General features: G+C 46.4%; 1 protein-coding gene across 1 annotated transcript in view; it reads left to right on the top strand.

Annotated features, from left to right (window-relative positions):
• Positions 1 to 25,831, top strand: part of LOC124032967 (sodium- and chloride-dependent glycine transporter 2-like) — a 64,261-nt gene extending 38,430 nt beyond the window's left edge. Inside the window, exons 11-15 of the mRNA XM_046344911.1 lie at positions 1,893 to 2,024; positions 4,480 to 4,579; positions 6,868 to 6,968; positions 22,452 to 22,619; positions 24,926 to 25,831. Of these exons, the coding sequence (XP_046200867.1) occupies positions 1,893 to 2,024; positions 4,480 to 4,579; positions 6,868 to 6,968; positions 22,452 to 22,619; positions 24,926 to 25,081 (657 nt within the window). The 3' untranslated portion in view covers positions 25,082 to 25,831. The remainder of the gene's footprint in view (positions 1 to 1,892; positions 2,025 to 4,479; positions 4,580 to 6,867; positions 6,969 to 22,451; positions 22,620 to 24,925) is intronic.
• The last annotated feature ends 732 nt before the right edge of the window (positions 25,832 to 26,563 follow it).

A 26,563-nucleotide genomic window follows, 5' to 3' on the forward strand; every position in this document is an offset into this window, starting at 1 on the left:
TGCTCTCTCTCTCTATCACACGTGCGCTCTCTCACACGTGCTCTCTCTCTCTCTCTCTCTTTCACACACGTGCTCTCTCTCTCTCTCTCTCTCTCAAATTCTCTCTCTCTCTCTCGTCCTCTCTCTCTCTCTCTCTCTCTCTTCTCTCTCACACGTGCTCTCTCTCTCTCTCTCACACGTGCTCTCTCTCTCAAATTCTCTCTCACACGTGCTCTCTCTCTCTCAAATTCTCTCTCACACGTGCTCTCTCTCTCTCTCAAATTCTCTCTCTCGTGCTCTCTCTCTCTCTCTCAAATTCTCTCTCACACGTGCTCTCTCTCTCTCTCTCTCAAATTCTCTCCCACGTGCCCTCTCTCTCTCTCTCTCTCTCATGCTCTCTCTCTCTCTCTCTCTCACACGTGCTCTCTCTCTCTCTCAAATTCTCTCTCTCAAATTCTCTCTCATACGTGCTCTCTCTCTCTCAAATTCTCTCACACGTGCTCTCTCTCTCTCTCTCTCTCAAATTCTCTCTCACACGTGCTCTCTTCTCTCTCTCTCTCACACGTGCTCTCTCTCTCTCTCACTCACACGTGCTCTCTCTCTCACACGTGCTCTCTCTCTCTCACACGTGCTCTCACACGTGCTCTCTCTCTCACACTCTCTCTCTCTCTCTCTCTCTCTCTCTCTCTCTCTCTCACACGTCTCTCTCTCTCTCTCTCTCTCTCTCTCTCTCTCTCACACGTGCTCTCACACGTGCTCTCTCTCTCACTCACACGTACTCTCTCTCTCTCACACGTGCTCTCTCTCTCTCTCTCTCTCTCTCTCTCTCTCTCTCTCTCTCTCTCTCTCTCTCTCTCTCTCACGTGCTCTCACACGTGCTCTCTCTCTCTATCACACGTGCTCTCTCTCACACGTGCTCTCTCTCTCTCTCTTTCACACACGTGCTCTCTCTCTCTCTCTGTCTCTCTCTCTCACTCTCACACGTGTGCTTTCTCTCTCTCTCTCTCACACGTGCTCTCTCTCTCACACGTGCTCTCTCTCTCTCTCTCTCTCTCTCTCTCTCTCTCTCTCTCTCTCTCTCTCTCTCTCTCTCTCTCTCTCACACGTGCTCTCTCTCTCAAATTCTCTCTCACACGTGCTCTCTCTCTCTCTCACGTGCTCTCGCTCTCTCTCTCACTCACACATGCTCTCTCTCTCTCACACGTGCTCTCTCTCTCTCTCTCTCTCTCTCTCTCTCTCTCTCTCTCTCTCTCTCTCTCTCTCGTGCTCTCTCTCTCTTTCTCACATGTGCTCTGTCTCTCTCTCTCTCTCACACGTGCTCTCTCTCTCTCTCTCTCTCTCTCTCTCTCTCTCTCTCTCTCTCTCTCATCTCTCTCTCTCTCTCTCTCTCTCACGTGCTCTCTCTCTCTCTCTCGTGCTCTCTCTCTCTCTGCTCTTTCTCTCTCTCTCTCTCTCTCTCTCTCTCTCTCTCTCTCTCTCTCTGCTTGATCTGTGTATTCATCCTTTCTTTTCTCTGCACTTGTCCTCTGGCCTCTTGGCCCCTCTTGTCACTTTCTTCTGCTCCCACTCTTGTCTCATTGGTGTCTCTTTTAAACAGGTGTTATTTCTCAATCTCTGTTATCTTTCTCCTCTCTCGGCTCCCTTTGTCCACAGATACTGTATCTCCTGTGTGATTGTAATGACTCTCTCTCCCTCACTGTCATTGACTTCCACTGTTGTCTCGCCTCTCTTCCTTGACTTTCCTCTCTTATCGGCCCTCTCTCACATTTGTCTTTCCCCTATCTCCCCTCTGCCCTCTCTCTTTTTTTCTTTCCTCTCCTGTCCTCCCTCTTGCTGCTGTCTCCCCTCTTTTCTCTTATCTTTTCCTCTCTCCCTCCTCTCCTCTCTTACCTCGCTCTTCTCCTTTGTCACAGTTTGCCACCATTGAGACCATAGTGACGTCGGTGTCAGATGAGTTCCCCCAGTACCTGAGAAAGAACAAGCCTCTGTTCACACTCATCTGTTGTGCATGTTTCTTCTTCCTGGGATTCCCTATGGTCACAGAGGTACAGAGCACCACTCACACAAACAAACACTCACACACACACAAACGCAGACATGCGGGAATTACACACACACGTACATACAGTGGGGAGATTTGTCATAGGTACACTTCAACTGTGAGAGACGGAATCGAAAACAAAAATCCAGAAATTCACATTGTATGATTTTTAAGTAATTAATTTGCATTTTATTGCACGACATAAGTATTTGAACACCTACCAACCAGTAAGAATTCCGGCTCTCACAGACCTGTTCGTTTCTCTTTAAGAAGCCCTCCTGTTCTCCACTCATTACCTGTATTAACTGCACCTGTTTGAACTCGTTACCTGTATAAAAGACACCTGCCCACACACTCAATCAGACAGACTCCAACCTCTCCACAATGGCCAAGACCAGAGAGGGTGTAAGGACATCAGAGATACAATTGTAGACCTGCACAAGGCTGGGATGGGCTACAGGACAATAGGCAAGCAGCTTGGTGAGAAGGCAACAACTGTTGGCGCAATTATTAGAAAATGGAAGAAGTTCAAGATGACGGTCAATCACCCTCGGTCTGGGGCTCCATGCAAGATCTCACCTCATGGGGCATCAATGGTCATGAGGAAGGTGAGGGATCAGCCCAGAACTACACGGCAGGACCTGGTTAATGACCTGAAGAGAGCTGGGACCACAGTCTCAAAGAAAACCATTAGTAACACACTAAACCATCATGGATTAAAATCCTGCAGCGCATGCAAGGTCCCACTGCTCAAGCCAAAGCATGTTCAGGCTCGTCTGAAGTTTGCCAATGACCATCTGGATGATCCAGAGGAAAGGGAGAAGGTCATGTGGTCTGATGAGACAAAAATAGAGCTTTTTGGTCTGAACTCCACTTGCCGTGTTTGGAGGAAGAAGAAGGATGAGTACAACCTCAAGAACACCATCCCAACCGTGAAGCATGGAGGTGGAAACATCATTCTTTGGGGATGCTTTTCTGCAAAGTGGCCAGGACGACTGCAACGTATTGAGGGTAGGATGGATGGGGCCATGTATCGCGAGATCTTGGCCAACAACCTCCTTCCCTCAGTAAGAGCATTGAAGATGGGTCGTGGCTGGGTCTTCCAGCATGACAACGACCCGAAACACACAGCCAGAGCAACTAAGGAGTGGCTCCGTAAGAAGCATCTCAAGGTCCTGGAGTTGCCTAGCCAGCCTAGACCTGAACCCAATAGAAAATCTTTGGAGGGAGCTGAAAGTCCGTATTGCCCAGCGACAGCCCCGAAACCTGAAGGATCTGGAGAAGGTATGTATGGAGGAGTGGGCCACAATCCCTGCTGCAGTGTGTTCAAACCTGGTCAAGAACTACAGGAAACGTCTGATCTCTGTAATTGCAAACAAAGGTTTCTGTACCAATGTTAAGTTCTGCTTTTCTGATGTATCAAATACTTATGTCATGCAATAAAATGCTAATTCATTACTTAAATCATACTATGTGATTTTCTGGATTTTTGTTTTAGATTCCGTCTCTCACAGTTGAAGTGTACATATGATTAAAATTACAGACCTCTACATGCTTTGTAAGTAGGAAAACCTGCAAAATTGGCAGTGTATCAAATACTTGTTCTCCCCACTGTACATGCTAGCACACACACAAAGAGCATTCACGTATGCGGGCACACGCACGCATAAAACGAAGATGTATTGATCGCGTATGTCTTCACACCCCACAGTTAATACTTGGTGAAGGTACCTTTGGCAACGAAGTTTGAATATTGCTGTCCATCAATGATTCCCAACCAAATGTATTGACTTTGAGCAATTCTGACATTTCTGATATATGTTGCCCTAAGAGTTGGTGCAATCTTATTCAAAATTATTCACAGTTGTTATTGCTGCCAAAGCTGATACCACCAAGGGTGTGTGAAGACATATAATCAAGACATGTTTTATTTTATTTTTATTAATTGAGAAGATTGTCTATAATTGTGAAAATTATAGAAAATGTGGAGCAGGTTGTATAGCTAAATAAGTTGGAAAAAACATCTAATTTAATTTTAGGGCAGTTGAAGGTGAAAACTGCAAGGGGTGTGTAGACTTTCATTAGGCACTGTATGTCCAGCCACACACACACACACACACACATTGTATTTTTATTTGATTTATTTAACCTTTATTTAACTAAGCAAGAACAAATTCTTATTTACAATGTGGCCTACCAAAAGGCCTCCTACGTGGACGGGGCTGGGATTAAAAATATAGGACAAAAAACACACCACGACAAGAGTTTACTGAAATATGCGTCCCAAATAGCACCCTATTCCCTATATAGTGCACTACTTTTTACCTGGGTGCCATTTCGTAGGGAATAGGGTGGCATTTCAGATGTAAGCCAGTGATGACACTGGCTATGGCATCACTAGTTTACGTTGTGTGTGTGTGTGTGTGTGTACGATTTTTGTGTTTCTGTGTGTTTAACAGAATGGGATGTACATGCTCCAGTTGGTGGACACATACGCTGCTTCTTACTCTCTGGTAATCATTGCCATCTGTGAGCTGATCGGAATCTCCTACTTCTATGGTGAGTAGTAGAATAAAAGTTACTTTTGACCTTTTGTTTACCTGACTATACTCTCTGATAGCTCCGAAGTTGCTCTTCGGGCGCAGATCTAGGATCAGCTTACCCTCCCTAAATCCTAACTGTGGTCCTGTGTGGCACAGTCGGTATAGCATGGCGCTTGCAACGCCAAGTGCTGTGGATTTGATTCCTGCTGGGGCCACCCATATGAAAAATTGATGCACTCATGACTAAACCGCTTTGGATAAAAGCATCTGCTAAATGGCATATACAATTATTAATATTATTCTAAACATTATGAAAAAGATTGCAAAACTGCATTCAGATCATTGTCTCAGGGGGCAAATTCATCCTACTCTTATCTCACTTTATCAAGTCAGAATCAGAAAAGCCTCATAGCCATTCAACATTGTCTTGGCTAAACAACATAAACACAGAAAGCACAAGTACAGTATGAAACAGGACTTCTAGTCTGTGGTGCTGAGGTTGTTAAACCATGGTGGCTATTTTCAAATCAAATCAGGGAGGTGTTAAACAATTAAAGTTTTAATGTATTTACCTGCAAATGTAAACCTCTCTAGTCTCACAGATCTGTTACCTGTTTTTTGGTTACATGGTCTATGAAAAAACAAGATAATGAGTAGGTCTTGATCTGTTTTTTTTGTGTTGAAAATATACAGTGTTTTTATCCAAAAGTAATTTCACAAATAAAAGAAGACTTACAAAAAAAAGGTTTTGTCTGTGTAAATGGGCTTTAAGAGGCTCCAGACCAGGTACCTAGATTTCCCTTAAGCACAGATCTAGGTTCAGCTTAATCCTTAAATCCTTGTCCTAACTGTTGTGATTAAAAACACCAAACAGACCTTAGATCAGTGTCTAGGGGCAACTTTATCTCTCTCCGACAGGGGGCTTGAGCACTTCTCATTCTGACCACTAGATGTCTGTGTTACCATTCTAATGGACCAATGATCAGGTCAATTGGTAAACCCTGGTTTACCACCCCAAAATATCCCTGTACAACATCTATTTGCACCTCTACTGGATGGAAACTACAAGTGTAATGGCTGCGCTCAATACAATGGCACTTACAAATGTAGATCCTTCAAACACCCCCAAACAGGGAAACCGATCCCAATCAAAGTTGTTACCACATGCTCCACTAAGGCAGTTATTTATCTTATAATTTGTCCCTGTGGTAAAAATTATGTGGGTGAAGCAAAGCGTAAATTAAAAGTACGAATCTCGGAGCATTGTAGCACCATTAGGTGCAAAAACACGACTTACCCAGTTGTGGCCCACTTTTTGGAAGTGAACTACTCAATTTTGTCACTACATTACATCGGAATTGAACATGTCACCCTCCCTAGGAGAGGGGGTGACCTCAACAATTTATTGTTCAAATGAGAGGCTGCCTGGATCTATAATTAAAGACCCTTTCTCGCTTCGATGTCAACGTAGACTTTGATCTGAAGCCATTTTTGTGATTATTGTGATTTTATTTTGTAGGCCTATGTAGCCAAATTGTATCTATTATTGTATGCTATCCGTTCATGCTTTTGTATGTTCTTCTCATATCTGAGAATTAACCATTGATAACAGGCCACACCCGGCCATGATTACAGACACCTGTGTGTGTTCTTTGACACTTTATAAACTAGTGACCCGCAGTGTTTGTCATTATACCCTGATGAAGACAGCTTGTCTGTTGAAACATTGTTTATTAGGTTATTAGGTTATTCAATTATTGCATCTGAGCTCCTAGCGTGTGCTCTACTCCGCTAGCCAGCATCTCGCCTAAACAGGCATTTTTTTTCTTTTCGCTTCCAGGTCTGAAGTAGACCTGTGAGTATATGGAACATACTGTACTCCAAATCGTCACAGCATCAGCAGAGGTGGTTCCAGTGAAATTATTGTGTGGCTTGTGACTCATCTCTTGCTAAATTTGTCGGTCAATACGCTGGCAACAATTGTGACAATCGTCAAGCCACGTTTTTTTGAAGGATAATAAATGCCCTGGGTTCTCCCTGGGAATGGATGTGCCTTGTAGGGGGCCAGTGTGGAGCTCTCTTGTCTGTAGCTCTGGGTGAATCTGGTTCACTCTCTGTGTTAGTCCCAAATGGTACCCTATTCCCTACATAGTGCATTATTTTTGACCAGAAGCGTATACAGATAGGGAATTGGGTTCCATTTTGGATGGATGTTTTTTTCTGTCGGGTTGTCTCTACTCCCCTCACCTGAGCAGTCGAGTTGACTGACTCTCCCTCTTTCTGTCTTTATTCCCCTCTTCCTAGGCCTGCAGAGGTTCTGCGAGGACATTGAAATGATGATTGGCTTCCAACCAAACCGCTTCTGGAGAATCTGCTGGGCCTTTGTGACTCCTACCATTCTGACTGTACGTGTGTGTCTGAACTATACGGAATGGGGTTTAGATATTCACAGGCACGCTAGCATGCACACTCACTCACATAGAGACACAGATGCATGCGCGCACACACACACAATGTGTTTCCCCTTTCACTGCAGCCTTTTCAAATTTAGGGGCCAACATCGATTTGCAGCAGCGAGTGTTTACCAAGAAAAGGAAGAAAGCAAAAATGGTTTTCCCCGACTGAAACGAAAAATGTTTTCCTCACCATTCACCGTTATAACACAGGTTGTTTGGGCTATTTGAAATGCAGCACTCATATAGCCTACATAATGTTGTCATAACTGTGACATAACAGATGCAATGGAGGCTGGTGACTTGAAAAGTGTAGGAGGAAGGGAGATGACAAAGCGTGTTTGAAAAATTGTCAAAGGCAAATTATTTTAACCTAAAATGTTTAATAAAAACATTTACAGTAAAATATTATGGGGAATGGAAATAAGGGCTACTTCCACAGTGTTGGGAAGGGATCACAGCAGTGATTGAATGAGGGTATGAGGCATGAGTTGAGATGTTCAGAGGCTTGACTTCAGTGCAGGACAGAGGTTGATGTGTTCAGAGACTTCAGTACAGAACAGGCTGATCATGTATGCATATTGGAGAAGAGCTCAACTCTTCCACTGAGGGCAGGACAGGATTTGACAGGGAAGAAATACACAATAACACAACACATTTAAGCAAGCAGTTCAATTATTGATGTACAGTATATGTGTAATAATACAATTGTGTTAGTTGCTGGTCTACTATGGTATTTATCCAAACATGAGGTCTACTTACACCGTGTTGGGATGGGATCACAGCAGAGATTGATTGAGGCCAAAAAAAACTGGGGGCTGGAGTTTTTCCTTATCTGGTGACCTAACCAGGTAAAACTCCTGACCCTATAGGGTAAGACAGTGATGAATCACTGTTAAGGTTTTGAAAAACTGTAAAAACTCCTGGCCCTGGTGAGGATTAAAACCATGTCAAACTGCAGGAACCTTGCACTTGTTCATATGAATTATTGTTAGAATAGACTAAACGATGGGGTTTCCTCTACACAGAGACAGCTGATGGACCATAGAACTCACAGGGCTGAGCTTGCTTTATGCTTGTTTGCATCATGTAGGCCCAATTAAAAATGTACTCACAGCCTGTGTCATCGCTATTGTGATAATTCATTCATTCTAGTTAATACTGTTGTATTGAAAAGGTCTTGGCACCCTAGCGAGCCCGTTGGAATATAAACCAAAATTGACCACATTCACATTTTCTCCTGACACAAAAAATGGACTATAACATAACATTACCAATTTGTTTACCCTGACCAGATGGACAAGGAGCATAGGCTGTATGCACTTGCTTTTTTCATTAGCCTACTTAAAAATGGTCTAGTTTTTCATCCCATACAAGCATGTCAAATCACAAATGTTTAGGTGTAGCTTAGGCTATATGTAAAGAGTTTTTGCTTGCGTCTATCGGGAGTTAAGATGTGTTATCACATTTGCTAAGTAAATACCAGAGGAAAGTGGAAAGCACACTTGAGTGTGAGTTGTAATCTCACTTTTAATGGATGATGCGATGGAAGCTCATTCAGAATTGATTTTGACATCCCAGAGAAGACAGTAGAAACTTCCATATGCTCAGCAAATAAAGCATCGTAATGTGCAATTACCTCTGCAAACTCCCTGTAGTTGCCCTTTTTACCGGAACTTTCCCTCTCATCGTGCCCCTAAGTAAAAGCCAACTCTTGAATGCCCAAAAATGCAGTACTATCGATAAGCTAATTGAGAACATCCCTGTTTTTTCTTACCCTCTCGTTGTGTTGCGCAGTTTGAATATGCAGAGCTTGAATCTGACAAAAAAAAATGTTTTAAATCACTACATTGTCATTAGCAATTCCAGCAGAGAAAACTGCACTCTGGTAGCTAGCTAGCTACTTGCCATTGAAGTTAGCAATGCACATGTAAATAAATGACTCTAACGCAACACAAAAATAACGATCTAACACCAAGAAAACAATATATAATATACCGCCTCCATCTCCTGTAGTTTGAAGAAACTACTTTGAATTGAATAATATCTAGGGATGGGCATCCTTGCCTTTCAAGGCTATTCGTTACGTATCTAAATGCACGAACAATACCTTTTAGTTTGAAGAGATTCGATTGTATTAGAGGAATGAATCAATGCGATTGATTCGCTCTCTGCAGCCGATATGAGTAAGACCTTTAAACAGGTCAAGCGTTCATAGCGACGTCGCTTTTTAATCCTTCGATGTCGACTCTCCCTATCATTGTGAAGCAGAATTCACCAACGTTGCATTGTTCACCCATTAATAGGGAATGTGAGCTGGGATTAGACCATCGTGAGACAGGTTAGTTCACAAGGCCGCATGGCCAGACGGATTACCAGGACGTGTACTGTGAGCATGCGCTGACCAACTGGCAAGTGTCTTCCCTGACATTTTCAACCTCTCCCTGTCCGAGTCTGTAATACCAACATGTTTTAAAAGCAGACCACCATAGTCCCTGTGCTTAAGATCACTAAGGCAACCTTCCTAAATGACTACCGACCCATAGCACTCACATCTGTAGCCATGGAGTGCTTTGAAAGGCTGCTCATGGCTCACATCAACACCATTATCTCAGAAACCCTAGACCCACTTCAATTTGCATACCGCGCTAACAGATCAACAGATGATGCAATCTCTATTGCACTCCACACTGCCTTTCCCACCTGGACTCTCTTCAAGAGAGCGAGAGTTGCACCCCTTCTGAAAAAACCTACACTCGATCCCTCCGATGTCAACAACTACAGACCAGTATCCCTTCTTTCTTTTCTCTCCAAAACTCTTGAACGTGCCGTCCTTGGTCAGCTCTCCCGCTATCTCTCTCAGAATGACCTTCTTGATCCAAATCAGTCAGGTTTCAAGACTAGTCATTCAACTGAGACTGCTCTTCTCTGTATCACGGAGGCGCTCCGCACCGCTAAAGCTAACTCTCTCTCCTCTGCTCTCATCCTTCTAGACCTATCGGCTGCCTTCGATACTGTGAACCATCAGATCCTCCTCACCACCCTCTCCGAGTTGGGCATCTCCGGCGCGGCCCACGCTTGGATTGCGTCCTACCTGACAGGTCGCTCCTACCAGGTGGCGTGGCGAGAATCTGTCTCCTCACCACGCGCTCTCACCACTGGTGTCCCCCAGGGCTCTGTTCTAGGCCCTCTCCTATTCTCGCTATACACCAAGTCACTTGGCTCTGTCATAACCTCACATGGTCTCTCCTATCATTGCTATGCAGACGACACACAATTAATCTTCTCCTTTCCCCCTTCTGATGACCAGGTGGCGAATCACATCTCTGCATGTCTGGCAGACATATCAGTGTGGATGACGGATCACCACCTCAAGCTGAACTTCGGCAAGACGGAGCTGCTCTTCCTCCCGGGGAAGGACTGCCCGTTCCATGATCTCGCCATCACGGTTGACAACTCCATTGTGTCCTCCTCTCAGAGTGCTAAGAACCTTGGCGTGATCCTGGACAACACCCTGTCGTTCTCAACTAACATCAAGGCGGTGGCCCGTTCCTGTAGGTTCATGCTCTACAACATCCGCAGAGTACGACCCTGCCTCACACAGGAAGCAGCGCAGGTCCTAATCCAGGCACTTGTCATCTCCCGTCTGGATTACTGCAACTCGCTGTTGGCTGGGCTCCCTGCCTGTGCCATTAAACCCCTACAACTCATCCAGAACGCCGCAGCCCGTCTAGTGTTCAACCTTCCCAAGTTCTCTCACGTCACCCCGCTCCTCCGCTCTCTCCACTGGCTTCCAGTTGAAGCTCGCATCCGCTACAAGACCATGGTGCTTGCCTACGGAGCTGTGAGGGGAACGGCACCTCAGTACCTCCAGGCTCTGATCAGGCCCTACACCCAAATAAGGGCACTACGTTCATCCACCTCTGGCCTGCTCGCCTCCCTACCACTGAGGAAGTACAGTTCCCGCTCAGCCCAGTCAAAACTGTTCGCTGCTCTGGCTCCCCAATGGTGGAACAAACTCCCTCACGACGCCAGGACAGCGGAGTCAATCACCACCTTCCGGAGACACCTGAAACCCCACCTCTTTAAGGAATACCTAGGATAGGATAAAGTAATCCTTCTCACCCCCCCCCCTTAAAATATTTAGATGCACTATTGTAAAGTGGCTGTTCCACTGGATGTCATAAGGTGAATGCACCAATTTGTAAGTCGCTCTGGATAAGAGTGTCTGCTAAATGACTTAAATGTAAATGTAAATGTAAATGGACAAAAGGAACACCTATGTGAGAATGCTATTCGTTGACTACAGCTCAGCGTTCAACACCTATAGTGCCCTCAAAGCTCGTCAATAAGCTAAGGACTAAAAACCTCCTTCTGCAACTGGATCCTGGACTTCCTGATGGGTGGCCCCCAGCTGGTAAGTGTTATGCAGGTGAATGAGGACCCAAAAGCGACTTAGCGAAAACAGAGTCTTTATTCCAGTAACTGGCAAAAGTATACTCCTGGACAATATAAGAAGAAAACAAAACATGAAAAACTAAAATCCACTCGTAGTGACGAGGACAGACTGGAGACTCGACCATTGACTGCAGGTTGCCTCGGGAAGGCACCGACCGTAGCAGACTTAGACACCTGCTCACACGCAGCATCTGAAGGAGACAAGACACGACAGGGCGAGACAATGACACAGCACAGCGAACATCATATAAGGATCCGACAAGGACAGAAGCGGAAAACAAGGGGAGAAATAGGGACTCTAATCAGACGACAAAATAGGGGACAGGTGTGAAAAGACTAAATGAGTGAGTTAGGAGAATGAGGAACAGCTGGGAGCAGGAACGGAACGATAGAGAGAGGAGAGAGAGGGAGGGGGAGAGAGGGATAGAAAAAGGGAACGAACCTAATAAGACCAGCAGGGGGAAACGAACAGAAGGGAAAGTATAATGACAAGACAATATAAGACAAAACATGACAGTACCCCCCCCACTCACCGAGCGCCTCCTGGCGCACTCGAGGAGGAATCCTGGCGGCAACGGAGGAAATCATCAATCAGCGAACGGTCCAGCACGTCCCGAGATGGAACCCAACTCCTCTCCTCAGGACCGTAACCCTCCCAATCCACTAAGTACTGGTGACCACGTCCCCGAGAACGCATGTCCATGATCCTACGTACCTTGAAAATAGGTGTGCCCTCGACAAGGACGGGGGGAGGGAAGACGAACGGGGGTGCGAAGAAAGGGCTTGACACAGGAGACATGGAAGACAGGATGGACGCGACGAAGATGTCGCGGAAGAAGCAGTCGCACAGCGACAGGATTGACGACCTGGGAGACACGGAACGGACCAATGAACCGCGGAGTCAACTTACGAGAAGCTGTCGTAAGGGGAAGGTTACGAGTGGAAAGCCACACTCTCTGGCCGCGACAATACCTAGGACTCTTAATCCTACGTTTATTGGCGGCTCTCACAGTCTGCACCCTGTAACGGCAAAGTGCAGACCTCACCCTCCTCCAGGTGCGCTCACAACGTTGGACAAACGCCTGAGCGGAGGGAACGCTGGACTCGGCGAGCTGGGACGAGAACAGAGGAGGCTGGTAACCCAGACTACTCTGAAACGGAGATAGCCCGGTAGCAGACGAAGGAAGCGAGTTGTGAGCGTATTCTGCCCAGGGGAGCTGTTCTGCCCAAGACGCAGGGTTTGTAAAAGAAAGGCTGCGTAGTATGCGACCAATCGTCTGATTGGCCCTTTCTGCTTGACCGTTAGACTGGGGATGAAAACCGGAAGAGAGACTGACGGAAGCACCAATCAAACGACAGAACTCCCTCCAAAACTGTGACGTGAATTGCGGACCTCTGTCTGAAACGGCGTCTAACGGGAGGCCATGAATTCTGAACACATTCTCGATGATGATTTGTGCCGTCTCCTTAGCGGAAGGAAGCTTAGCGAGGGGAATGAAATGTGCCGCCTTAGAGAACCTATCGACAACCGTAAGAATCACAGTCTTCCCCGCAGACCGGTAATGAAGTCTAAGGCGATGTGAGACCATGGTCGAGAAGGAATGGGAAGCGGTCTGAGACGACCGGCAGGAGGAGAGTTACCTGACTTAGTCTGCGCGCAGTCCGAACAAGCAGCCACGAAACGGCGCGTGTCACGCTCCTGAGTAGGCCACCAAAAGCGCTGGCGAATAGAAGCAAGAGTACCTCGAACGCCGGGATGGCCAGCTAACTTGGCAGAGTGAGCCCACTGAAGAACAGCCAGACGAGTAGAAACAGGAACGAAAAGAAGGTTACTAGGACAAGCGCGCGGCGACGCAGTGTGAGTGAGTGCTTGCTTAACCTGTCTCTCAATTCCCCAGACTGTCAACCCGACAACACGCCCATAAGGAAGAATCCCCTCGGGATCAGTAGAAGCCACAGAAGAACTAAAGAGACGGGATAAGGCATCAGGCTTGGTGTTCTTATTACCCGGGCGATAAGAAATCACAAACTCGAAACGAGCGAAAAACAACGCCCAACGAGCTTGACGTGCATTAAGTCGTTTGGCAGAATGGATGTACTCAAGGTTCTTATGGTCAGTCCAAACGACAAAAGGAACGGTCGCCCCCTCCAACCACTGTCGCCATTCGCCTAGGGCTAAGCGGATGGCGAGCAGTTTGCGGTTACCCACATCATAGTTGCGTTCCGATGGCGACAGGCGATGAGAAAAATAAGCGCAAGGATGAACCTTATCAGACTGGAAGCGCTGGGATAGAATGGCTCCCACGCCCACCTCTGAAGCGTCAACCTCGACAATGAATTGTTTAGTGACGTCAGGAGTAACGAGGATAGGAGCGGACGTAAAACGCTTCTTGAGGAGATCAAAAGCTCCCTGGGCGGAACCGGACCACTTAAAGCACGTCTTGACAGAAGTAAGAGCTGTGAGAGGGGCAGCAACTTGACCGAAATTACGAATGAAACGCCGATAGAAATTAGCGAAACCTAGAAAGCGCTGCAACTCGACACGTGACCTAGGAACGGGCCAATCACTGACAGCCTGGACCTTAGCGGGATCCATCTGAATGCCTTCAGCGGAAATAACAGAACCGAGAAAAGTGACGGAGGAGACATGAAAGGCGCACTTCTCAGCCTTCACGTAGAGACAATTCTCTAAAAGGCGCTGGAGTACACGTCGAACGTGCTGAACATGAATCTCGAGTGACGGTGAAAAAATCAGGATATCGTCAAGGTAGACAAAAACAAAGATGTTCAGCATGTCTCTCAGTACATCATTAACTAATGCCTGAAAAACAGCTGGAGCATTAGCGAGACCAAACGGCAGAACCCGGTACTCAAAATGCCCTAACGGAGTGTTAAACGCCGTTTTCCACTCGTCCCCCTCTCTGATGCGCACGAGATGGTAAGCATTACGAAGGTCCAACTTAGTAAAGAACCTGGCTCCCTGCAGAATCTCGAAGGCTGATGACATAAGGGGAAGCGGATAACGATTCTTAACTGTTATGTCATTCAGCCCTCGATAATCCACGCAGGGGCGCAGAGTACCGTCTTTCTTCTTAACAAAAAAAAACCCCGCCCCGGCAGGAGAGGAAGAAGACACTACGGTGCCGGCGTCAAGAGAAACAGACAAATAATCCTCGAGAGCCTTACGTTCGGGAGCCGACAGAGAGTATAGTCTACCCCGAGGGGGAGTGGTCCCCGGAAGGAGATCAATACTACAATCATACGACCGGTGAGGAGGAAGGGAGTTGGCTCTGGACAGACTGAAGACCGTGCGCAGATCATGATATTCCTCCGGCACTCCTGTCAAATCACCAGGTTCCTCCTGAGAAGAGGGGACAGAAGAAACAGGAGGGATAGCAGACATTAAACACTTCACATGACAAGAAACGTTCCAGGATAGGATAGAATTACTAGACCAATTAATAGAAGGATTATGACATACTAGCCAGGGATGACCCAAAACAACAGGTGTAAAAGGTGAACGAAAAATCAAAAGGAAATAGTCTCACTGTGGTTACCAGATACTGTGAGGGTTAAAGGTAGTGTCTCATATCTGATACTGGGGAGATGACTACCATCTAAGGCAAACATAGGCGTGGGCTTCCTAACTGTCTGAGAGGAATGTCATGTTTCCGAGCCCATGCTTCGTCCATAAAACAACCCTCAGCCCCAGAGTCTATCAAGGCACTGCATGAAGCAGCCCGAACCGGTCCAGCGTAGATGGACCGACATAGTAGTACAGGATCTTGATGGAGAGACCTGAGTAGTAGCGCTCACCAGTAGCCCTCCGCTTACTGATGAGCTCTCTTTTACTGGACATGAATTGACAAAATGTCCAGCAATACCGCAATAGAGGCACAGGCGGTTGGTGATCCTCCGTTCCCTCTCCTTAGTCGAGATGCGAATACCTCCCAGCTGCATGGGCTCAGTCTCTGAGCCGGAGGAAGGAGATGGTTGCGATGCGGAGAGGGGAAACACCGTTAACGCGAGCTCTCTTCCACGAGCTCGGTGACGAAGATCTACCCGTCGTTCTATGCGGATGGCGAGTGCATTCAAAGAGTCCACACTGGAAGGAACCTCCCGGGAGAGAATCTCATCCTTAACCTCTGCGTGGAGTCCCTCCAGAAAACGAGCGAGCAGCGCCGGCTCGTTCCAGTCACTAGAGGCAGCAAGAGTGCGAAACTCTATAGAGTAATCCGTTATGGATCGATCACCTTGACATAGGGAAGCCAGGGCCCTAGAAGCCTCCCTACCAAAAACTGAACGATCAAAAACCCGTATCATCTCCTCTTTAAAGTTCAGGTAATTGTTAGAACAATCAGCCCTTGCCTCCCAGATAGCTGTGCCCCACTCTCGAGCCCGGCCAGTAAGGAGTGAAATGACGTAAGCAACCCGAGCTCTCTCTCTTGAGTATGTGTTGGGTTGGAGAGAGAACACAATATCACACTGGGTGAGAAAGGAGCGGCACTCAGTGGGCTGCCCGGAGTAACAAGGTGGGTTATTAACCCTAGGTTCCGGAGACTCGGCACAGGAAGTAGCTGGTGGCACGAGACGAAGACTCTGGAACTGTCCAGAGAGGTCGGAAACCTGAGCGGCCAGGGTCTCAACGGCATGACGAGCAGCAGACAATTCCTGCTCGTGTCTGCCGAGCATAGCTCCCTGGATCTCGATGGCAGTGTTACGAGAATCCGTAGTCGCTGGGTCCATTCTTGGTCAGATCCTTCTGTTATGCAGGTGAATGAGGACCCAAAAGTGACTTAGCGAAAACAGAGTCTTTATTCCAGTAACTGGCAAAAGTATACTCCTGGACAATATAAGAAGAAAACAAAACATGAAAAACTAAAATCCACTCGTAGTGACGAGGACAGACTGGAGACTCGACCATTGACTGCAGGTTGCCTCGGGAAGGCACCGACCGTAGCAGACTTAGACACCTGCTCACACGCAGCATCTGAAGGAGACAAGACACGACAGGGCGAGACAATGACACAGCACAGCGAACATCATATAAGGATCCGACAAGGACAGAAGCGGAAAACAAGGGGAGAAATAGGGACTCTAATCAGACGACAAAATAGGGGACAGGTGTGAAAAGACTAAATGAGTGAGTTAGGAGAATGAGGAACAGCTGGGAGCAGGAACGGAACGATAGAGAGAGGAGAGAGAGGGAGGGGGAGAGAGAGGGATAGAAAAAGGGAACGAACCTAATAAGACCAGCAGGGGGAAACGAACAGAAGGGAAAGCATAATGACAAGACATGACAGTAAGGGTAGGTAACAACACATCCGCCACGCTGATCCTCAACACGTGGGCCCCTCAGGGTTTGTGCTTAGTCCCCTCCTGTATTCCCTGTTCACTCATGACCACATGGCGAGGCACGACTCCAACACCATCATTAAGTCTGGGCCACTCAAGGACATTCAGAGACTTGTCCTGAAGCCACTCCTGCGTTGTCTTGGCTGTGTGCTTAGGGTCGTTGTCCTGTTGGAAGGTGAACCTTCGCTGCAGTCTGAGGTCCTGATCGCTCTGGAGCAGGTTTTCATCAAGGATCTTTTTGTACTTTGCTCCGTTCATCTTTCCCTCGATCCGGATTAGTCTCCCAGTCCCTGCCGCTGAAAAACATCCCCACAGCATGATGCTGTCAACACCATGCTTCACCGTAGGGATGGTTGTTACGAATCCTGCTGAAGATGGTGCCTCTTCCTGTTCGGGCGGCGGTCGTCATCACCTACTAGCTGCTACCGATCCCCTTTTCTGTTTCATTTAATGTTGTCTGATTAGTTGCACATGTTTCTTGTTTATGTTTTGGTTTTGGGCTATTTAAACCCAATAGGCCCGCCGGCTTTTGTGCAGGCTTGTTTTTCTGTATTTGGTGTGTGTTATTTTGTGGATTTTATTTTCCCGAACAGTTTCGTCCTGATGTCTTTGGACTGGGTCTTTTATCGCCTGTGTGTGTGGCGTTGACTGACACTCTGTTCTTTTGGAGATAAATATATCTCCACTTATCCGCTACCCTGCTCTCTGCGCCTGACTCCTCCACCCACCTCTTCTAGAAGTCCTTACAACGGTTCCAGGTTTCCTCCAGATGTGACGCTTGGCATTCAAGCCAAAGAGTTCAATCTTTTTAAAATGTATTTATTTTTATTTAACCCTTATTTAGCCAGGTAGGCCAGTTGAGAACAAGTTCTCATTTACAACTGCGACCTGGCCAAGATAAGGAAAGGCAGTGAAACAAAACAACAACACAGTGTTACACATAAACAAACGTACAGTCAATAACACAATAGAAAAACCAATGTACAGTGTGTGCAAATGTAGAAGAGTAGGGAGGTAATGCAATAAATAGGCCATAGATGCAAAATAATTACAATTTAGCATTAACACTGGAGTGATGGATGTGCAGATGATGATGTGCAAGTAGAGATACTGGGGTGCAAAAGAGCAAAAGGATAAATAACAATATAGGGATGAGGTAGTTGGGTGTGCTATTTACAGATAGGCTGTGTGAAGGTACAGTGATCGGTAAGCTGCCCTGACAGCGGATGCTTAAAGTTAGAGATGTAAATATAAGACTCAAGCTTCAGTTATTTTTGCAATTCGTTCCAGTCATTGGCAGCAGAAACTTGAAGGAAAGATGGCCAAGAAAGTGTTGGCTTTGGGGATGACCAGTAACATACGCCTGCTGGAGTGTGTGCTATGGGTGGGTGTTGTTATGGTGACCAGTGAGCTGAGATAAGGCGGGGCTTTACCTAGCAAAGGTTTATAGACGACCTGTGGGTTTGGCGACGAATATGTAGCGAGGGCCAGCCAACGAGAGCATACAGGTGGCAATGGTTGGTAGTAATATGGGGCTTTGGTGAAAAAACGGATGGCACTGTGATAGACTACATCCAGTTTGCTGAGTAGTGTTGGAGGCTATTTTGTAAATTACATCGCCGAAGTCAAGGATTGGTAGGATAGTCAGTTTTATGAGGGTATGTTGGGCAGCATGAATGAAGGAGGCTTTGTTGTGAAATAGGAAGCTGATTCTAGATTTAATTTTGGATTGGAGAGGCTTAATGTGAGTCTGGAAGGAGAGTTTACAGTCTAACCAGACACCTAGGTATTTGTAGTTGTCCACATATTATAAGTTGGAACCGTCCAGAGTAGTGAAGCTTGTCGGGCGGGTGGGTGCAGTCAGCAATCGTTTGACGGGCATGCATTTAGTTTTAATAGCATTTAAAAGCAGTTGGAGGCCACGGAAGGAGTGTTGTATGGCATTGAAGCTCGTTTGGAGGTTTGTTAACACAGTGTCCAAAGAAGGGCCAGATGTATACAGAATTTGGTCGTCTGCGTAGAGGTGGATTAGAGAATCACCAGCAGCAAGAGCAACATCATTGATATATACAGAGAAAAGAGTCGGCCCCAGAATTTAACCCTGTGGCACCCCCATAGAGACTGCCAGATGGCCGGACAACAGGCCCTCCGATTTGACACACTGAACTCTATCTGAGAAGTAGTTGGTGAACCAGGCGAGGCAGTCGTTTGAGAAACCAAGGCTATTGAGTCTGCCGATAAGAATGTGGTGATTGACAGAGTCTAAAGCCTTGGCCAGGTCGATGAAGACGGCTGCACAGTACTGTCTTTTATCGATGGCGGTTATGAAATCGTCTAGGATCTTGAGCGTGGCTGAGGTGCACCCATGACCAGCTCGGAGACCAGATTGCATAGTGGAGAAGGTAGGGTGGGATTCGAAATAGTCAGTGATCTGTTTGTTAACATGGCTGCCAAAGATTTTAGAGAGGCAGGGCAGGATGGATATAGGTCTATAACAGTTTGGGTCTAGAGTGTCTCCCCCCATAAAGAAAGGGATGACCGCGGCAGCTTTCCAATCTTTGGGGATCTCAGACAATACGAAAGAGATTGAACAGACTAGTAATAGGGGTTGCAACAATTTCGGCTGATAGTTTTAGGAAGAGAGGTTCCAGATTGTCTAGCCCTGCTGATTTGTAGGGATCCAGATTTTGCAGCTCTTTCAGAACATCAGCTGTCTGTATTTGCGTGAAGGCGAAGCGGAGGGGGGGGGGGGTTGGGCAAGTTGCTGCAGGGTGTGCTGAGCTGTTTACCAGGGTAGGGGTAGCCTGGTGATAAGCATGGCCAGCCATAGAAAAGTGATTATTGAAATAATTGATTCTCATAGATTTATCGGTGGTGGCAGGAGGAGGTGCTCTTATTCTCCATGGACATTAGTGTCGCAATAACCTTTTGGAATTAGTGCTACAGGATGCAAATTTCTGGTCGAAAAAGCTAGCCTTTCCTTACTGACTGAGTGTAGTGGTTTCTGACTTCCCTGAAAGTCTGCTAATGCAGAACGCCACAGAATGTTTTTGTGCTGGTCAAGGGCAGTCTGTGGTGAACCATGGGCTATATCTGTTCTTAGTTCTACATTTTTGGAATGGGGCATGCTTATTTAAGAATGCGAGCAATTTCCTTTTAAAACACAACCAGACATCCTCTACTGACGGGATGGGCCAGGTTGATTCGATAGACCTGCTCACTGAAGCGTTTTAGGGAGCGTTTGACAGTGATGAGGGGTTGTCGTTTGACCGCGGACCCATTATGCACACAGGCAATGAGGCAGTGATCGCTGAGATCCTGGTGAAGACAGCAGAGTTGTATTTAGACGGCAAGTTGGTCAGGATGATATCTAAGAGGGTGCCCATGGTTGCGGATTTAAGGTTGTACCTGGTAGGTTCCTTGATCATTTGTGTGAGATTGAGGGCATCTAGCTTAGATTGTAAGACGGCCGGGGTGTTAATCATGTCCCAGTTTAGGTCATGTCCAGGGCACAGCTGGGGGCTGAAGGGGATCTATAACAAGTGGCAACGGTGAAAGACTTGTTTCTGGAAAGGTGGATTTTTCAAAGTAGAAGCTCAAATTGTTTGGGCACAGACCTGGATAGTATGACAGAACTCTGCAGGCTATCTCTGCAGTAGATTGCAACTCCTCCCCCTTTGACAGTTCTATCTTGTCGGAAGATGTTTTAGTTAGGGATGGAAATTTCAGGATTTTTGGTGGCCTTCCTAAGCCATGAATCAGACATGGTTAGGACATCAGGGTTGGCGGAGTGTGCTAAAGCAGTGAATAAAAAACGTAGGGAGGAGGCGCCTAATGTTAACATGCATGATACAGTGGAGGTAAACATAGGCATTGAGTGATGATGAGAGAGGTTTTGTCTCTAGAGGCACCAGTTAAGCCAGGTGAGGTCACTGCATGTGTGGGGGGTTGAACAAAAGGGCTATCTAAGGCATATTGGGCAGAGCTGGGGGCTCTACAGTGAAATAAGACAATTACTAACCAAAACAGCAATAGGCAAAACATATTGACAATAGGGAGAGGCATGTGTAGCCGAGTGATCAAAGGGTCCAATGAGTAGCACTAGATGAATCAGGGAACCAATTCAGTAGTCGCTACTACGCTAGCTGGAGACATGGCAATTCAGACAGCTAGTGGGCCGGGGCTAGCAGATGAGCCTCTGGCGATGTCGCAATGGAAGAGCCTGTTGAAACCACCTCGGACAGTTATGTTGACAGAACAGTCGTGATGGATCGGCTCCGTGTCGGCAGTAAAGGGTCCAGGTCAATTGGCAAAATAGTTATTGTAGCGCAAGAACTGGCTGGTGGACCTCCTTGGCTAGCCGCTCCAGGCTAACTGGTGCTTGCTTCTTGACAGAGACCTATCCTGGAGTAGCCACTCGGATAGCAGCTAGCTAGCTGTGATTATCCGGTGTAAAGTTTCAGTGCTTGCGTTAGGAATCCAGAGATGTGGTAGAGAAAAAGCAGTCCGATATGCTCTGGGTTGATATCGCGCTGTGCAGACTGGCAGGAATTCCCCCGGGCTGATGCTGGCTGATGTCCGAGTTAACGGTGAGGACCGCTAGCAGTGGCTAACTGACTAATAGCTATTAGCTAGTTAGCTGAATAGCTCCTGATGGGGGTTCCAGTTTTAAAGTATAAAAATAGCAGATCCGTACCACATTGGGTGAGGCGGGTTGCAGGAGAGTATATTCAGTCCGTAAGGTGGAAAGTGAGATTAACCTCTTCAACCTATGGGGGCGCTATGTCATTATTGGATAAAAAAACGTGCCCGTTTTAAGCGCAATATTTTGTCACGAAAAGATGCTCGACTATGCATATAATTGGCAGCTTTGGAAAGAAAACACTCTGACGTTTTCAAAACTGCAAAGATATTATCTGTGAGTGCCCCAGAACTGATGCTACAGGCGAAACCAAGATGAAACCTCAAACAGGAAATGAGCTGAATTTTTGAAGCTCTGTTTTACTATCGTCTCCTCATATGGCTGTGAATGTGCCGTGAACGAGCTTATGCTCTCTGCCGTTCGTCCAAGATGTCTGCAGCATTGTGACGTATTTGTAGGCATATCATTGGAAGATTGGCCATAAGAGACTACATTTGCCAGGTGTCCGCCCGGAGTCCTTTGTCTAAATTGGTACGCAATTGTCAGTGGCACTCATTTTACCATGCGATACAGAGGGAGAAGCACACTTCCAGGAACGATACATCATTGAAGAGATATGTAGAAAAACACCTTGAGGATTGATTCTAAACAACGTTTGCCATGTTTCAGTCGATATTATGGAGTTATTTTGGAAAAAGGTTTTTGTGAAAGGATTTCCCTACCGGCCAAACCCTCCCTAACCCTCTCCTCCCCTTTCCCTCCTTCTCCCCTTACCCTCATCATCTTACCCTCCTGGTCCTTCCTTTTTTTAAATCTCTTAATCCTCTTCTTCCGGTTTTTGATCATCCTAATCTTCCACCTCTTCCTTCACTTCCTCGTCTCCCCCTCATCTCACCCATTCTCTCTCTTCTGTCCTCCACCTCCTCTCCCCTCCTCTCCTAATCCTCCTCTTTTCTCCCATTTCTCCTCTCTCCCTGCAGGGTATCCTGGGGCTGAGTCTGTACCAGTGGAAGGTGATGACCTATGAGGACTACACCTACCCCACCTGGTCCATGGTGATGGGCTGGCTGATGGTGTTGTGTTCTGTCATCTGGATCCCAATCATGTTTCTCATCAAAATGCACTTGGCCCCAGGCAGCTTTACAGAGGTGTGTATGGGACACAATACCACGCACACATGTTTGTAAGCCTGTTTTTACATCCCATAAATACATTTCAGATCTTTTCAGATCTGCTCCTTTTTCTTAGTCACCCATTGAAATGTCCTGGGGTAAGGAATGTTTTTTGGACTGTAAATAGTTTTGTGTTTTTAGCACATGTAAGTAACATTTATGTTTGTCTGTAGCATATAGAAGTTAGTTTTTTGGTATTTAATACATGTCCCGGGTTTGATATTGCCTGTGCTGTTGACAGTCCGTAACTCTGAGGGTCATACCTTTGAGGTTCTACTGTAGTATTGTTGTATATAGAAATAATCCAAACAATAACTGACTTAACTGACTTGCCTAGTTAATAAACAGACCCATTCTGTTTTTCCACATTTTGTTAAGTTACAGCCTTATTTTAAAATGGTTTAAATTACAATAAATCTCGTCAATCGACACACATTACACCATAATGACAAAGCAAAAATTCTAATTGTAATTTTTGCTAAATTATTTTAAAAAAAATAACAAACAGAAATTCTTTATTTACATAAGTATTCAGACCCTTTGCTATGAGACTCGAAATTGAGCTCAGGTGCATCCTGTTTCCAATGATCATCCTTGAGATGTTTCTCAACTTGATTTGGAGTCCACCCGTGGTAAATTCAATTGATTGGACATGATTTGGAAAGGTACACACCTGTCTATGTAAGGCCTAGTTAAATAAAGGTTAAATAAATAAATAAAAAATAATATATGGCCCATTTGTAGTTTGCCAAATGGCACCTAAAGGAGTCTCAGACCATGAGAAACAAGATTCTCTGGTCCGATGAAACCAAGATTGAACTCTTTGGCCTCAATGCCAAGTGTCACATCTGGAGGAAACCTGGCACCAGTGCTACGGTGAAGCATGGTGGTGGCAACATCATGCTGTGGGGATGTTTTTCTGTGGCAGGGACTGGGTGACTAGTCAGGATTGAGGGAAGGATGAAAGGAGAAAAGTACAGAGAGACCCTTGATGATAACCTGCTCCAGAGCACTCAGGACCTCCGACTGGGGCGAAGGTTCATCTTCCAATGGGGAAGGGTGGATATCTAGTCAGTTGTACAACTCAGAGGTGCGGGGGCCTGCCTTACTCGACATCCACGTCACACAGGACAACGACCCGAAGCACACAGCCAAGACAACACAGGAGTGGCTTCAGGACAAGTCTCTGAATGTCCTTGAGTGTCCAGCCGAAGCCCGGACTTGAACCCGAATTAACATCTTTGGAGAGACCTGAAAATAGCTGTGCAGCGATGCTCCCCATCCAACCTGACAGAGCTTGAGAGGATCTGCAGAGAAGAATGGGAGACACTCCCCAAATACAGGTGTGCCAAGCTTGTAGCGTCATACCCAAAAAGATTTGAGGCTGTAATCGCTGCCAAAGGCGCTTCAACAAAGTACTGAGTAAAGGGTCTGAGTACTTATGTAAATGTGACATTTTAGTTTTATTTGTTTGTGCAAAAATGTATAAAAACCTGTTTTTGCTTTGTCATTATGGGGTATTGTATGAGGGGGAGAAAAACTACAAATGAATCAATTTTAGAATAAGGCTGTATAACAAAATGTGGAAAAAGTCATAGGGTATTAATTAATACTTTGTGAATGCACTGTATGTTTTCCCCCTGTGAACTAAGTGCTATCACGTCAAACATACAAGCACAATGAGCTCTTTAGTGAAACATATGACAGAGTTATCAGGGTTGATATTTCACTTTACTGCATTTTAGAAAATGGATCTCGGACATCAAACACTTCTGTGTGTGTCCCAAATAGCACCCTATTCCCTATATAGTGCAGTGCTTTTGACCAGAGCCCTATGGGCAGTAAAGTGAAATATCAGCCTTGGTCCTCTGATAACTGGCGGCGGATCGGCACAGAAAACACAGACAAGTAGCAGTCCCCCACGCTGTGCTTGTTGAAGTCCCCTACATCACACATTTGTATGCGTGCGTGTGTATGCAACTGTACTAACATACAGGAAGTTTTGGCATAATTGCCTTCGTCAAAGCCTTAAGATAGTCACAGTATCTGGCTAAATTATTATTGAGCACATATGCTGTATATGCAATCAATATTTACTATAAAGTTACAGATATTTCAGTGTTACGATCGACTGCCATTCCTGACATCTTCATATCTCTCAGGACAGTCCTGCTGTCATCTATTGTACCCAACTCTCCCCTTGGCCTTCCGCAACTCAAGTTGATTGATACTATTCTATTCTATTTTAACACAACTGTGTTACTCCCCCCCCCCCTCCACAGCGTCTGAAGCTGGTGTGTTCCCCTCAGCCCGATTGGGGTCCCTTCCTGGCCAAGCACAGAGGGGAGCGCTACAAGAACATGATGGACCCCCATGGATCCAACTCCCTGGGCCTCAAACTGCCCCCCAAAGATTTCCAGCTGGGCGCCTACCAGTAGCAGCCTCCACTACAACCACCACCGCCACTTCAGCAGGGGGACCAGGGGAGAGAGAGAGCAGCAGCCTACCACTGCCCTCTCCCACACCTATTCCTCTTTTTTCCTGTTCTCCACTCTACTTCATCTCTCCGGTTTCCTTCCTCTTTCCCATCAACGTGGGTGAGAGAAAAGCAAGCCAACACATCGCCCACTTTTTTTCCTGGTTCTCCTGTTCACCTCCCCTGCTCCCTTCTACACTCTATAGCAAAGTGGGGCTGCCCTCCTCTACAACATTGCTTTCTCTGGCAGGCACCCATGCTATACCCTACCCTCTCTCTCCTTAACCCCTGACCTGAGAATGGTCTGTCCTCTGCCTCCTGCCCATGCACAGCCATTACGCCAGAACCCTTTCTTACTGAGGGGATCTCTATTCCAAGAGAAAAATGTACCGTCTCACAATATTGCAATGGCAATATTCGACTGCTCATGACAAAAAAATCAAATCAAATTGTATTTGTCACATGCTTCGTTAACAACAGGTGAAGACTAACAGTGAAATGCTTACTTACGGGTCCTTTTCCAACAATGAAGAGTTAAAGATACATTTTAAAAATAAAATAGTGACAGAAGGAATAGATACACAGGGATTAACGAATAACAATAATGGAGTAAAAATAACATGGTACTGGTACTCCCTGTATATAGCAGAGTCGATATGCAGGGGTACGAGGTAATTGAGGTAGATTTGTATATATAGGTAAGGGTATAAAGTGGCTGTGTGTGTGTGACTGTGTGTGTGGCGTCAGTATGCATTTGTGTGTGTGTGTGTGTGTGTGTGTGTGTGTGTGTGTGTGTGTGTGTGTGTGTGTGTGTGTGTGTGTGTGTGTGTGTGTGTGTGTGTGTGTGTGTGTGTGTGTGTGTGTGTGTGTGTGTGTGTGTGTGTGTGTGTGTGTGTGTGTGTGTGTGTGTGTGTGTGTGTGTGTGTGTTGGGGTGCCAGTGTAAGTATGTGTGAGTGTGTGGGTCCAGTGTGTGCTCATAGAGTCAGTACAAGAGAGTTAGTGCAGAAAAGGGGCAATGCAGGTAGTTCGGGTAGCCATTTGATTTAGGTATTTAGAGGTCTTGTTTATCAGTCTTATGGCTTGGGGGTAGAAGCTGTTCAGGATCTTATTGGTTCCAGACTTGGTGCACTGGTACCGCTTGCCGTGTGGAAGCAGAGAGAACAGTCTATGGTTTGGATGGAGTTTTTGACAATTTTTTGATCCTTCCACTGACAACGCCTGGTGTAGAGGTCCTGGATGGCAGGGAGGGAGTTCGACCCCAGTGATGTACTGGGCCAAACTGACCACCCTCTGTAGCGCCTTGCGGTCAGACGCCTTGCAGTTGCCGTACCAAGCGCCGATGCAGCTTGTCAAGATGCAGCTGTTGAACTTTTATGAGGATCTGAGGGCCCATGCCAAATCTTTTCAGCCTCCTGAGGGGGAAGAGGCGCTGTCGTGCCCTCT

This window comes from Oncorhynchus gorbuscha, linkage group LG04, assembly GCF_021184085.1.
Source record: "Oncorhynchus gorbuscha isolate QuinsamMale2020 ecotype Even-year linkage group LG04, OgorEven_v1.0, whole genome shotgun sequence".
In the NCBI taxonomy this organism is placed as follows: Eukaryota; Metazoa; Chordata; class Actinopteri; order Salmoniformes; family Salmonidae; genus Oncorhynchus; species Oncorhynchus gorbuscha.